Raw genomic sequence first — 14,858 nt, 5'->3', positions numbered from 1 at the left:
GAGATACATTTTTATAAGAGTAGAGAAGACCTGAGGTGTACTACTGCCAAAAACTTGTTTAGATATCTTGTTTTTTTTACTGTGAATCTGAGCAAACTGCCACATAATGTTAATAAGTAGAGAGTTATGTATGAACTTGTAACTTTTTGATACAATGACAAACTTCAATCAAGTGTTAATTTGACCTGCTGATACATGTTTTATTGGGAATTCAATGTTAGTGTTTTTTGTACGGTTTATTCTGAAAGTATTCAAATGTTTTAATGTCTACTTTTTATGTCCTTAAACTCTGGTGTTTTTCATTGGTGTGTGCATTCGTGTGTGCGTGCACATAAAGTGTATCTGTGTGTATAGTAGAGAGGGGGCCTCTGTTGAATAATGTATAGAACCTTGGAGCTTACTGAATTATGGATGATCCCATCACAGGTAACCTCACAGGTACACACTCATCTTTCTCTCACCACCTATGTGTGTGGGTGTGTGTGTGTCTTTCTGTCTCTATCTTTCTCTCATACACACAGTCACAATCAGACATATTGCTAATGAAAGAGCTTTGTTCAGAGTTTTTGTACCTGGCTATTGTTTCGTACTGACCATTAAAAAAAACACCATTCCTGCCCCTATGACATAATGCTTTGTAGACCTACGCCTGTGTGTAATATCATAAGCCTATAGTCTACCTATAGCCTACTTTACCATTTAATGTTTAGTTAACAATTATTCTGGGATATGGAAATAGATAGCTTTTACATCAAAAGGTATCTGAGATTTATCAGTCAAGGGAAACAATGGTTCTCTCTCACATATTAAACGGGGTCTAATTACATTACAGTCTGTAGCCTACCAAAGGTGCAGTGTCGAAACTTTGGGATTAGCTTCATGCGGGGTGTCGCATTTCTGTGACTAGGTGGCTGGAATTTGAGATCTCTGCTGCGTCTGTGTGTGTTGAACCGATCCGGTTCACGACGTGCATGAGTGATAGATAATATGTCATTGCTGATGACACAGGGACAGACATCCCACAAAAGATAGAGACCCAAGGACAATATATTTCAGCTGCGGAGTTCTGAAAGATAACGTGTCTACTGCGCCTGCGTTGCCACTTTGTCGCGGTGTATAGAAGCGCGTCGTTGGAGAGGTCCCACTCCCGTCAAGCGCTGTAAAGTGGTTGTCATTGATACACGAATAATTTTAGAGCAGTCGTTAAGGTGGCATATCCACTGACAGCCGCGTTATTACTCACCTGCAACAGTGCCACAGGTCAGGTTTCACGCGTTAGGAATTCCCCAAGTCAACCTTGGGGCTTTTATGTCACTTACGCTGAAGTTGGTTTAGGCCGAACTGCCTGCTGCCAGTACGGAGGATCTAACTGAGCAGCAACAGAGAGGGATAGAGACACGTAGAGACTCACTCTAGAAGGCTACCTTGGAGGAGAGGATTTTGAAGCAGAAATCTTACTGCCAAAGGATGTCGCACCAGACTGGAATCCATGGTAAATGTCCTCTTGGGTAGGCCTAGCCGCGCATGATATCATTGGAACGAATGATAGCTAGTGTTGTATTGTATAGAGGGGGAAAGTGATTCTTATCAATTACCAGTGCTCTCTCTTTACCCTGTGCCATTGTGCGTAAAAGCTCTCCAATCGTGTAGGCCTACCGATCCGTTCTAAGTTTTAAGAATTTGGTGTTGCAACCAAATTCGGGACATTCTGCGACACAACACTGTAATTTGATGTGATGTAACGTGATGGTAATTCATTCTTACTTTAACGGGAATGTTATGCCAGCTCGTGGTATTCAGATGGTGAGTGACACCTCGGGGCGCAGTCTGTGTGAATACGCGTATGGAGCCTCTAATCTTACTCACATAATCATCTTCATTGGAGTCTATATAATACCACACGTATAAACATTTAGTCCCATATAGAACCATTAATTTTTCTCCCATATGAGGGATATAATGTGAAACATTATTTGTCACTTTCCTAAAAGCATTGAACAGTTGGGATATTTCAAACCCTATACTTGTATCATATGTACTGTATCTATGGGAATGTGTGTTTAGTTTATGACTATGTGCGTATGTTTCAGCATGTGAGTAACTGGAGCTTGGGGCGGAAGCATATACATCTCCTCTCTCTCACTTATCTCACCTGATCCTACATCATTTATGAGACTGCTGCTGTGTTTGGTAACCATGGTGAGAGAGGGGAGGCGTACAGAAAATCTTATTATTAAAGAGAGGGAAACTCACTTCGTGTAATAACCCAAATTATGGGCTCAGTCCATTCGAAAGAGAACGACTTTCCCCAACCGGTATCAATTGTTCTGGGATCAGTTTGTTGTGTATAGACTCTATTCACTCAGTGTCAGCTGTACAGTATCTCTGTGATCCCTGTCTATGTCACTTAAGGCGATACCGTGAGTGCCTGGCAAGGGATCAGATTTTCTCCCCGGTGTCTCAAGTTCTTACTGCCTCATCTCTCTCTCTCGCTCTCTTTCTTTCTCTCTCTCCATCTTCCTCTCCTCTCTCTCCCCGTCTCCCTCTCTCTCTTTTGCTTCCTTTCGCCCTTTCTCTTGATCTATCTCTGTTTCTACACCTCCCTTTCTCTTTCTGTCTCCCTCTCCACCCCCCACCCCTCTCTCTCCCTCTCTTTCTCCCTTTCTCTATATCTCTCTCCACCTCCCTTTCTCTATATCTCTCTCCACCTCCCTATCTCTTTCTCTCCGTCTCCCTATACCTCTCTCTGTCTCCCTCTCTCTGCCCCCCCCCTCCTCATATCTCTCTCTTGTCTACCATACCATTGTAGCATCGGATGAACTGAAGGACTTCCTGGCCAGGGTGAGGGGAGGGACCATCAGAATAGCAAAGATTGTCATCAGAGATGGTAAGTATGGGTGATGTATGTACACAGTATGTGAAGTCTAGAACCAAAACTGAGTAAAGAGTACCTGTTTATCTACCAATTGGCTGATCTTCTAAACCTGATCCACTGGAGACTGGCAACTATTGAAATGTGAGGACTGTGCTCAAAGAGGAGAGTTTGATATGAGTATTTCTCTGTCCGTCTTCCAGAGGAACTGGTGCTAGGCGCATACAGAGAACCTGCAAAGAGCTGGGACAAGGACTATGATCACTTCCTCCTTCCTCTGCTGGTGGCTCAGGAGCCCTGCTACATCCTGTACCGCCTCGACTCCCAGAATGCACAGGGCTATGAATGGATCTTCATCGCTTGGTCACCTGATCAATCACCAGTACGTAAATACTAAGACCAAACATCTCTATTTGCAGTCAACATTGAATAACATTATGCAAGCTTGCAATACTATACAAATCACCAGAACAAAATGACAGTTGTGTTTTATTGTCACATACACCGGAGAGGTGCAGTGAAATGTGTTGTTTTACAAGGTCAGCCATTGTATTACAGCTCCCATGGAGCAAATTAGTGTTAAGTGCCGTGCTCAAAATCGACAGATTTTTCATCTCGTCTGCTCAAGTATTCAACAGCAACCTTTCATTTACTGGCCCAACGCTCTAACCGCTAGGCTACCTGCAACGCTCTAACCGCTAGGCTACCTGCAACGCTCTAACCGCTAGGCTACCTGCAACGCTCTAACCGCTAGGCTACCTGCAACGCTCTAACCGCTAGGCTACCTGCAACGCTCTAACCGCTAGGCTACCTGCAACGCTCTAACCGCTAGGCTACCTGCAACGCTCTAACCGCTAGGCTACCTGCAACGCTCTAACCGCTAGGCTACCTGCAACGCTCTAACCGCTAGGCTACCTGCAATGCTCTAACCGCTAGGCTACCTGCAATGCTCTAACCGCTAGGCTACCTGCAACGCTCTAACCGCTAGGCTACCTGCAATGCTCTAACCGCTAGGCTACCTACAATGCTCTAACCGCTAGGCTACCTGCAATGCTCTAACCGCTAGGCTACCTGCAATGCTCTAACCGCTACCTGCAATGGCTACCTGCAATGCTCTAACCGCTAGGCTACCTGCCATGCTCTAACCGCTAGGCTACCTGCCATGCTCTAACCGCTAGGCTACCTGCCATGCTCTAACCGCTAGGCTACCTGCCATGCTCTAACCGCTAGGCTACCTGCCTCGATCATGCATACAGTTTATACACATTTTCTGTAAAACATGCACATGCAATGCACTACCCAGTGTTTGGTGTCTTTCCTCATCCGCTATGCCCCCTGTAGGTGAGGGAGAAGATGGTCTACGCTGCCACCCGTGCCACATTAAAGAAGGAGTTTGGCGGAGGCCACATCAAGGATGAGATGTTTGGCACAGTTGAGGTCTGTGGTCTGGAATCATCAAATCCAAAACACTTTTATTTGACTTTGGTTTACCTAACTTGTGGGTTAACCCTATCAATCCCTGGCCTTTGAAATAACTCCCTTCTCCCCCCTTTATTTTCTGCATATTGGAACATTTGACTCACTCCACAGCATACAAAAGTTTCTACTCTGTTCAGGAGGTCCAGGGCCAGGGGTTAAGATGCTTACTAGACAACACCCACCCCAGTCCACAAAGTAGAGCAAAGTTCCACATTCTATTTGGGTAGACTAGACACAAGAGGGCAGTTGATGAAGGAGGGTTTAAATGAGGTCTTGACCTCATTAGGTCAGAAGATTATCATGTGAAGACACTACAGTCAGTGACTGATGTCACCCAGTTGCCTTTTCTGTCTATATATCAGCCTCCAATCAGTCGAATCACTGTGATTGACAGCTCATGGTAACAGCTGATCACAACCCTTCCTCAGTGGCCTTATCTACCTCCTTACATATGTAGGATCTTAATCTGTTGCAGGACAACATTCCGGCAATGCAGGAAATGTAAAACTTATTGTGTATTTGCATTTTAAAAGGCTTCTGAAGTTTATCATTTCCACTTTGAAATTCCCCCTACGAAACATGTATCAACCCCTACAAAAATGTCCATTATCATAATCCACATAATAATTCACATTTTCTGTTGCTGTAAGATTATTTTCATGCTGTGGGAAACTGGCTCAAATGAAGAGTTAAGATGATGTGTGATAAATTGGATAGGAGCCCTCTTTTTGTGAATAAAGTATGTTGGGCTTGTTCAGCGAATCACTTCCTGGTTTCTATGTCCACAGGAAGACCTGTGTTTCCAGGGGTACCTGCGTCACATGTCCTCCTGCTCCTCCCCTGCACCTCTCACAGTAGCGGAGCAGGAGTTGCAGCGAATAAAAATCACAGAGGTAAAGCAAAGGGGAGTGACTGTGCTATATATCCACCAATTAGTATATTATTTTCAGTGCATATTACAAACATATATGATGAAAAGCTACTACTGTGAGATAATGTATCTTGTTATACCTTTGTATGATGTGTACTACATATTGTCATCCATATGTGTTTGTGTCTCTGTAATGTGCCATCAAGGACAAGGTTGTATGGGTAAGCTAGGGTTCTTCTCTCAGTATTCTCACGTGTGTATTTTGTATCTGTGTGTGTATGTGTGTGTGTGTCTGAGCATCTGGTTCAGGTGTATGTAGGCAATGAGTGCAAGTATGTGTGCAAACTGTGTGTGTGTGCATGTGTGTGAGAGAAAAAAGAGAGAAAGAGATCAAACATTGTTTGTCCATTATATGCCCACAGGATGAGCGTAGAAGGTTAAGCAACACTCCTAGAGGACGAGCAAAGGTTTGTCCCGCCCTCTCATTTTCAACTCTGTACCAAAGACCTTTAAAAGTGGCACTCCAGTCTCCTTTTCAATTCATTTAACAAAAGGCACATCTCAATAGGTGGTCCAGGTAAGTCATGACATTGCACATGTGGGGGGGTGGGCCTTTCCTCTTTTGTTCTCTATTGCTCCTTTATTGTTCCTGAAGCAAGGGGGAGGCCGATGACATCACGACTTCCCATCAGACCAACTCCTTGAATGCCCTACTCCTTGAACTTTGCAGTTATGTCAAAAAAACACTATTTAGCTCAAAACATATTTTTCTACCCTTTAGTGTGCATACTTTATTGTATTTTCAACAGTAAAAGTTCAAAATCCTCTGGAGGATGTCTTTAAAAAGAGGCTTGCTCCTCATCTTTAAGCTACATTTTATAACTATGTTTTCTAGAGGTCTACCAATTCTGATTTTTCAACACCAATACCGATACAGATTATTGGAGGACCAGAAAAAGCCGATACCGATTAATCATCTGATTTTTATATATATATATATATTTGTAATGATGACAATTACAACAATACCGAATGAACAATGAACATTTTTTATTTTATTTTAAATAAAAGTCTCAAATAAATAATTAAACATGTTCAGTTTGGTTTAAATAATACCAAAACATAGTGTTGGAGAAGAAAGTAAAAGTGCAATATGTGCCATGTAAAAAAGCTAACGTTTAAGTTCCTTGCTCAGAACATGAGAACATATGAAAGCTGGTGGTTCCTTTTAACATGAGTCTTCAATATTCCCAGTTAAGAAGTTTTAGGTTGTAGTTATTATAAGAATTATAGGACTATTTCCCTATACCATTTGCATTTCATATACCTTGACTATTGGATGTTCTTATAGGCACTATAAGTATTGCCAGTCTAATCTCGGGAGTTAATAGGCTTGAAGTCATAAACAGCGCAGTGCTTCAAGCAAAACGCAGGAAAGTGCTGTTTGAATGAATGCTTATGAGCCTGCTGCTGCCTACCACCACCCAGTCAGACTGCTCTATCAAATATCAAATTATAGACTTAATTATAATATAATAAACACACAGAAATACGAGCCTTAGGTCATTAATATGGTCAAATCCGGAAATGATAATTTCGAAAACAAAACGTTTATTCTTTCAGTGAAATACGGAACTGTTCCGTATTTTATCGAACGGGTGGCATCCCTAAGTCTAAATATTGCTGTTACATTGCACAACCTTCAATGTTATGTCATAATTATGTACAATTCTGGCAAATTAATTACGGTCTTTGTTAGGAAGAAATGGTCTTCACACAGTTCGCAGCAAGCCAGGTGGCCCAAACTGCTGCATATTCCCTGACTCTGCTTGCACAGAACGCAAGAGAAGTGTCACAATTTCCCTAGTTAATATTGCCTGCTAACACGCATTTATTTTAACTAGATATGCAGGTTTAAAAACATATACTTCTGTTTATTGATTTTAAGAAAGGCATTGATGTTCATGGTTAGGTACATTTGTGCAACGATTGTGCTTTTTTCATGAATGTGCTTTTGTTAAATCATCACCTGTTTGGCGAAGTTGAAGTAGGCTGTGATTAGATGGTAAATTAACAGGCACCGCTTTGATTATATGCAACGCAGGACAAGCTAGTTATGGTTGATGATATTACTAGGTTAACTAGTGATTGTTAAGATTGATTGTTTTTTTATAAGTTTAATGCTAGCTAGCAACTTACCGTGGCTCCTTGCAGCCACAAGGTCCTTTTGATGCTGCACTCGCGTAACAGGTGGTCAGCCTGCAACACAGTCTCCTCGTGGATTGCAATGTAATCGGCCATAATCAGCATCCAAAAATGTAGATTACTGATTGTTATGAAAACTTGAAATCGGACATAATTGGTCAGCCTCTACTGTATTCACCTGCATCACTTTATTGATTTGTGTAGTTGATAACAACTTTTCCATCTGCAGTACCTTGTTCCTTATAGTTTATGTAGGAATACATTATTGATGTGTGTTATGCAGAGACTGTGGTTTTATGGCTATATGTCGGCCCCTACAGGTGACAATGGAGTTTGGTTTGGACAAAAGGCACCAGGCTCTTACAGGCCTGGTGTTCCCTCTACAGGAGGAGGCCAAACGCGCTCTGCAGCAACTCAAGCAGAAACGTATCAACTACATACAGCTGGTGAGCAGGCCTCACGTAACAAGCATACAAAACAAAGTTAAACAAAACATGCAACAAACATTCTCTATCTCTTGCTCACACACAGGTACGCACAAGCACACACACACACACACACACACACACACACACACACACACACACACACACACACTCAGTATACACACACTCAGTATTGTGATTTTTGTGTGTGTCTCAGAAGTTGGACACAGAGAAAGAGACAGTCGAGCTGGTCCACACCAACCCCACAGAGACTCGTGAGCTTCCCTACAGAATCCCTACTGACACACCCAGATACCACTTCTTCATCTTCAAACACTCCCACCAAGGACAGCAACAGGAGGCTCTGGGTCAGTATCACACACATGAACACACATATACACACATGCACAGGCACGCACGTGCACACACACACACACACACACACACACACACACACACACACACACACACACACACACACACACACACACACACACACACATTATACTCAATTGAAGGTTATAGAATCTCTCATAATCCTTCTCTCTCTCTCTCTCTCTCTCTCTCTCTCAGTGTTCATCTACTCCATGCCAGGGTATAGCTGTAGCATTAAGGAGCGGATGTTGTACTCTAGCTGTAAGAACCCCCTACTGGATGAGGTGGAGAGAGACTACCGTCTAGACATCGCCAAAAAGGTTCAACAATTACACAACCTCCAAGTTACCCATCTTTAATGTACATTATAATATCAGACTGTCATATCACAGTGTGCTTGTATACTGAGCTTGATCTTTTCCAACCATGTTCCTTCTTTCTCCCTCTTCCCTTTTTCTCTCGCATGCGGTGTGGGTGTGTGTATTTGTGTTGATGTGTGTGTGTGTGTGCGCATGTGTGTGTACAGATTGAGATTGACGGTGGGGAGGGGCTGACGGAGGAGTTTCTGTATGAGGAGGTCCATCCCATTGAACACACTCTGAAGCAGGTGTTCGCCAAGCCACGTGGGCCAGGGGGGAAGAGGGGTAACAAGCGCCTCGTCAAGGGGTCCGGAGAGAACGGGGAAGAGAGCTAGAGAGTGACAGGAACAGACTCACACCCAAACCTCCACGTATAACCTGGCCTCTTTCTCCTCAACTGTCTGTTTCTTACCTTGTGGATCTGATAGTGCTTATTTTAAGATAAAGCAACCTCTCAAGGCCTATTTTTTATGTTATGCAACATTACTTGTATGTTCCCTTTTTCCACTCTGTCCATCATTTCACCATCAGTGCCCTGGTGCCCATACTAAAAGACACATCACCTCGCCCTTCCCCGAAAGGACTGATCACAGTGAGATGAAGGTTCAATCAGATACAGGTTGAATCATGTCAGGATGCTCATTATTTTACATCATCTTCCAATAAATAAAAAATGATGTATATTTCATTTGTCTTCTGTTTTTACTAAATGTTCGGGTAATAGGGGATACAAGGGACGATCAAGTGTTAAATAAAATAATGTGTGTGAATGTGTGTTTGTACATACCACAGTGATAATCTGAATGAGGTCAAATTATGTCTGAGAAATATTTTTTTGAATGAAATATCGTTGATGTATATCGTCGAAATATCGTTGATTGTTTGTCCTGTAAAACAGAACATGTAAATTAAAGAAGTAAAATTGGAGATGTATTTGTTTGTAAACACTCATTTAAACAATTAATAGGTTTACAAACGGTAATCACAAGGTTAAAGAATCAACAGTAGCCTATGAAACATTATGAGGGAAGGCGGAGCATTATAAGGGGGAGGCTCAGTCAGCTAAGGTCAATTTCAGTCAGCTTTCCTGGAAAGTGCTCTACTAAGAAGTCATCCGCTGCGCATTAGGCGGCGCTGGTGATGCCAGCTGAGCCTCTTCCATACCTCTGGCGCGAGGCTGAAAAGGAAACTCGAGCACGCGCCGGAGCAAATCGAAACGCAGCGCAGTTCCGCGAAACAGGGTGCGCACTGGGCAGACGCGGCCCCTGACGCTGCGGCGCTGAAATACAAAGCCATTCTTGGAATTAGATTCCTAGAACTTCCGTCAACCCGCAACACTGAATTTACAAGAGAGTGGTTTTCTCACCGTCTTTCCTTAGAATGGAATAAGAACAGTGTCTGGTGAGCGGATTACTCCGCTGGACTTCACCCTCTATCTTTTCGGAGATTGAAACTGACACGTTGGATATTTTATAGTTATGACCAAAATAAATTAGGATTATTTTACATTTTGAAAAAAATCTGAAAAGTCTATTTAGTTATTGAGATTACTTTTGTTTTTCGGATTATTGGCGCCATGACAACGTCAACTCAGTGACTATTCCTACAATATATAATAATCACTGGCTTTATTGGATAATTGTATAAACATACATGCCAAAATGTTTAAACTGGATTCATATTCATTATGATTTATTGTGTTCAAAGGTAAGTTGAATTTGTTGTTTGCACAATTAGGCTACATGCACTCATTTTAATTTCACAATTTGGCTGTGCTGAGAAAATCAAATGTAGCCACGTTTGACATCACATGTTGGAAATTAAGGAACATTCAGCAGAGTTTATTCGTTGTGTACCAGACAGTGTCGAACAAAGCCAGGAGAATGAAATGTTTAGGATTTATATGAGTTCATATTCGAAGATTATAATTTAGGCCTATAGTCGAAAAATGTCTGCCTGTGACAGTTGTAGCCTAGGCTGAAAGTTTGAATGTGGATGGATTTTTTCTCCATGCAAAATGGAAGGTATTTCTTGCCAAGAATTCATCATGGGATTTGACCTTACCATTATATATTGTTTGTATATCATATATGTAATAATAATAGGTTAGCAATAATCCTGGATCCTAAACGTTTTGTTAAAGGTTATTATGGTTTATTTTCTTAGGTGTTGTCACGTGCTTCACTAAGGCAGTAATTTATCTTATAACTTGTCCTTGTTGTAAAAAGTATATGGGTAAAACGAAGCGCGAACTAAAAGTAAGAATCTCTGAGCATTGTAGCACCTATTAGGTGCAAAAACTCGACGTATCCAGTTGCGGGCCATTTTTCGGAAGCAAACCACTCTCTATTTTGTGCCTTTGCTATATCGGTATCCCTAGGAGAGGGGGTGACCTTGACAATTTATTGTTAAATCGAGAGGCCGCCTGTGTCGTTAATTTAAAGACCCATTCGGTCTCAACGTAAGAGTTTGATCTGAAGCCATTCTTGGGATTCTTATGTTTTTGCTATCCATTGTAAATCATGTTTGTAGGCCTATGTAACCAAATTGTATCTATGATCATATGTTATCCATTCATGCTTTTTTATGTTCTATTTATATGTGTAAATCAACCAATGAAATTAAGCCAAAGCCGACCATGATTACAGACCCTTTCAAACTCTATCAACTAGTGACCTGCAGTGTTTGTCATTACACCCTGATGAAGACATCAAGGCTGTTGTTGGTTATTAATTTGGTTATTCAATTATTGCATCTGAGTGCCTAGAGTGTGGTGCTTTCCTTTTCTTTTTCACTACACATGGTTAAGTCAAAGTTGATGAAGAAAGGAGGAAAACCATCTTCTTTACACATTCCCCACATATGTTATTTATGTTATAGCAGCATCAGTGCCTTCAGGCCTCTGCTGACAGTTTAACAAAGTGCCTCCTAAGGGTTCATATACCACCATTTGCCAAGTTATTGAAGACTATTTATGTAGTATGATATTCACAGATTTTCACCAATCACGATTTTCCCTAAACATTAAACACAAAGCAAGCTGCATGAGCACTTTTTCCACCCTCCCCTTTACCTTATATGACAACATTGTGGGGTGGAAATCACAATCCTTTTGCCACCCCTAGATGTGACATATGTTTCTGTCTCCATAGCAACTACTGTGTTATAGCCTATCCAATCCAGGCACAAAATTATAGATTCTTTCCTCCTACTTCAGGGCTCTGTTGCGAGGGCCACCTTCAGATATGATTGCCAGGATGATGAGCAGCATGCAGCAGAATGATGGTGAGAGAGGAGATTTGTGTTGTCAGAACCCGACTGCCCCTCTCTGTGACCCTACAGAGGACCTCTGCTGCATCACCACCACCTTCCAGAACCTGCAGAACTCAGGTATGCCTACTAGCACCCCCCTTATGTGTATGTGTGTATGTTTATATATGTGTTTGTGTGTATGTTTATATGTGTGTATGTTTATATGTGTGTATGTGTATGTTTATATGTGTGTATGTGTGTATGTTTATACGTGTAAGCATGTGTGTATGTTTATATGTGTGTATGTGTATATATGTGTATGTTTATATGTGTGTATGTTTATATGTGTGTATGTGCGTATGTTTATATGTTTAAGCATGTGTGTGTGTTTCAGCGTTAAAGTCTGCATGTATAATATGGGACACAATAGTAACATGTGGGTCTGTTTCTGGCTCCAGGTTGGTACTGGGGGTCCATTTCAGCCAGAGAGGCTCGAGACGCTCTCCTGAAGGTGTCAGTGGGAACCTTCCTGGTACGCGACAGCAGCCACCCTCTCTACATGCTGACCCTGTCAGTGAAGACAGCCTGTGGCCCCACCAATGTACGCATAGAGTACAGTGGGGGTCGCTTCCGGCTGGATTCCAGCTCCCCAGGCCCCCCTCACTTGCTGTCCTTCCCTGATGTCTGCAGCCTGGTGCAACACTACGTTGGCTCAGGCCAGACACAACAGGGCAAGAGAGTGGAGTCAGAGGGCCCTTCAAAACCTAATGCCAAACCCAGCCCTTCCCAGCCCTCAGCGAAGGACAATGCAGTACTGCTCAAGCTGATGCGTCCCCTGCCACAGGCCTTCCCCTCTCTCCAGCACCTCACACGCCTCACCATCAACTGCCAAATCGACTGCATTGACCAGCTGCCCCTGCCACGCCCACTGGTGCACTACCTGCAGGACTACCCTTTCCAGGTATGAGGGTCCTTTGGCAGCCATCCCTGCCCAAGGAAGGGCACACAGCAGGCCCAGGGACCTCCCAGTGAGGGTTAAAGGTTAGGACCTTATGCTTACACCCCCCTATCCACATCGATGGGACAGTAGTGGAGAGGGTAGTAAGTTTTAAGTTCCTCGGCGTACACATCACAGACAAACTGAATTGGTCCACCCACACAGACAGCATCGTGAAGAAGGCGCAGCAGCGCCTCTTCAACTTCAGGAGGCTGAAGAAATTCGGCTTGTCACCAAAAGCACTCACAAACTTCTACAGATGCACAATCGAGAGCATCCTGTCGGGCTGTATCACCGCCTGGTACGTCAACTGCTCCGCCCACAACCGTAAGGCTCCCCAGAGGGTAGTGAGGTCTGCACAACGCATCACCGGGGACAAACTACCTGCCCTCCAGGACACCTACACCACCCGATGTCACAGGAAGGCCATAAAGATCATCAAGGACAACAACCACCCGAGCCACTGCCTGTTCACCCCGCTATCATCCAGAAGGCGAGGTCAGTACAAGTGCATCAAAGCTGGGACCGAGAGACTGAAAAACAGCTTCTATCTCAAGGCCATCAGACTGTTAAACAGCCACCGCTAACATTGAGTGGCTGCTGCCAACACACTGACTCAACTCCTGCCTCTTTAATAATGGGAATGGATGGGAATTGATGTAAAATATATCACTAGCCACTTTAAACAATGCTACTTAATATAATGTTTACATACCCTACATTATTCATCTCATATGTATACGTATATACTGTACTCTATATCATCTACTGCATCTTTATGTAATACATGTATCACTAGCCACTTTAAACTATGCCACTTTGTTTACATACCCTACATTACTCATCTCATATGTATATACTGTACTCGATACCATCTACTGCATCTTGCCTATGCCGCTCTGTACCATCACTCATTCATATATCTTATGTACATATTCTTTATCCCTTTACACTTGTGTGTATAAACTAGTCGTTTTGGAATTGTTAGTTAGATTACTCGTTGGTTATTACTGCATTGTCGGAACTAGAAGCACAAGCATTTCGCTACACTCGCATTAACATCTGCTAACCATGTGTATGTGACAAATAAATTTGATTTGATTTTTTATTTATTTATAGGGTCAGAGATAGCCTCTGACTCAGCTCAGCTGGACAGTGGAGAGTGGAAACAAAGTGCAGTGTTGCCTTTGGAAGAGTAGGACTTTAAAGTCTCACTGGGACTTGGGCTGCTCGTACAGACATCCATGAACCGGACACCATTTATACTGTTTACTTTAATATTAATATAATTACATTATATGGATTTTGTGTCTATTGTTTCAAATAAATCTCTTTTATAGTGAAAAAAATAATGTCTCTTCTACATCTTTTGTCTGACCCATAATCTATTGTAAACCGTCACTAACAGACTATTACAGAGTAGCAGTAGCCAGGAAAAAAGATACATTTCTTCAGCAGGAATGAACAGGAATTTTAGGTATAATAATAAGTAAACCGTTCTTACACTTTGCTGCTGTACTCCCTGTCATCTTTCACAGATGAAAGGATGCTGGTGAAAAAAACGGAGTGATCTTCATATTGTACGATTTGAATTATTTATCAAAAATCTATGTGTTTTGTGTAAACAGGTTTCGTAAACAGTCACATGGGAAATTACTAGCATTAAGCCTGTTGCTGGGAGCATTTCAATGGAACATTACGCCTGAGTTGGTTTCCAAGAGGGGAATTTGACTAGTGCTAAGAAAGCCTCTTGTCAGGATTAGAGCCAGAGCACTGGTCATTAATACACGAACAGAGGACAGAGTGTACACACACACAAACACACACAAACACACACAGAGGGGCACACACACACACACACACAAAGAGGGGCAAACAAACACACACACAGAGAGGGGCATACAATCACACACACACAGAGGGGCATACAATCACACACACACAGAGAGGGGCATACAAACACACACACACACAGAGGGGCATACAAACACACACACACACATAAAAACAGACACACATACAA

The 14,858-nt window shown here is 42.5% G+C and overlaps 2 protein-coding genes across 3 annotated transcripts; both read left to right on the top strand.

Moving 5' to 3' along the window:
• The first annotated feature begins 1,002 nt into the window (after positions 1-1,002).
• On the top strand, positions 1,003-9,299 carry LOC112254901 (twinfilin-2-like). 2 transcript variants are annotated; one of them, XM_042324667.1, is made up of 11 exons: positions 1,003-1,492; positions 2,810-2,887; positions 3,076-3,254; positions 4,214-4,309; positions 5,140-5,244; positions 5,429-5,443; positions 5,645-5,689; positions 7,748-7,873; positions 8,070-8,220; positions 8,426-8,547; positions 8,754-9,299. In XM_042324667.1, exons 1-11 carry the CDS (start codon positions 1,468-1,470, stop codon positions 8,919-8,921), a joined length of 1,110 nt encoding a protein of 369 aa, XP_042180601.1. In that variant the 5' UTR covers positions 1,003-1,467; the 3' UTR covers positions 8,922-9,299. The 2 variants fall into 2 exon arrangements, with proteins under 2 accessions (XP_042180601.1, XP_042180602.1); XM_042324668.1 differs by lacking the exon at positions 5,429-5,443 and having other exon boundaries at positions 1,004-1,492; positions 8,754-9,298.
• Positions 9,300-9,718: 419 nt separating this feature from the next.
• Positions 9,719-12,996, top strand: LOC112254893 (cytokine-inducible SH2-containing protein). The gene is made up of 3 exons (XM_024427857.2): positions 9,719-10,293; positions 11,804-11,976; positions 12,297-12,996. The coding sequence occupies exons 1-3, from the start codon at positions 10,274-10,276 to the stop codon at positions 12,803-12,805; spliced, it is 702 nt and encodes a 233-aa protein (XP_024283625.1). The 5' UTR covers positions 9,719-10,273; the 3' UTR covers positions 12,806-12,996.
• The last annotated feature ends 1,862 nt before the right edge of the window (positions 12,997-14,858 follow it).

The sequence above is a fragment of the Oncorhynchus tshawytscha genome, linkage group LG07 (assembly GCF_018296145.1).
Source record: "Oncorhynchus tshawytscha isolate Ot180627B linkage group LG07, Otsh_v2.0, whole genome shotgun sequence".
NCBI classification, from domain to species: Eukaryota; Metazoa; Chordata; class Actinopteri; order Salmoniformes; family Salmonidae; genus Oncorhynchus; species Oncorhynchus tshawytscha.
Note: the sequence above shows the minus strand (reverse complement) of the source record. Positions and strands in the feature narration are given on the sequence as shown.

Coding starts and splice junctions, on each gene's coding strand:
- LOC112254893 (XM_024427857.2), top strand. CDS start 10,274: ATGATTTATTGTGTTCAAAG. Junction 10,294..11,803: donor ATGATTTATTGTGTTCAAAG/GTAAGTTGAATT, acceptor CTCCTACTTCAG/GGCTCTGTTGCGAGGGCCAC. Junction 11,977..12,296: donor CCAGAACCTGCAGAACTCAG/GTATGCCTACTA, acceptor TTCTGGCTCCAG/GTTGGTACTGGGGGTCCATT.
- LOC112254901 (XM_042324667.1), top strand. CDS start 1,468: ATGTCGCACCAGACTGGAATCCATG. Junction 8,221..8,425: donor ACAGCAACAGGAGGCTCTGG/GTCAGTATCACA, acceptor TCTCTCTCTCAG/TGTTCATCTACTCCATGCCA. Junction 8,548..8,753: donor GTCTAGACATCGCCAAAAAG/GTTCAACAATTA, acceptor GTGTGTGTACAG/ATTGAGATTGACGGTGGGGA.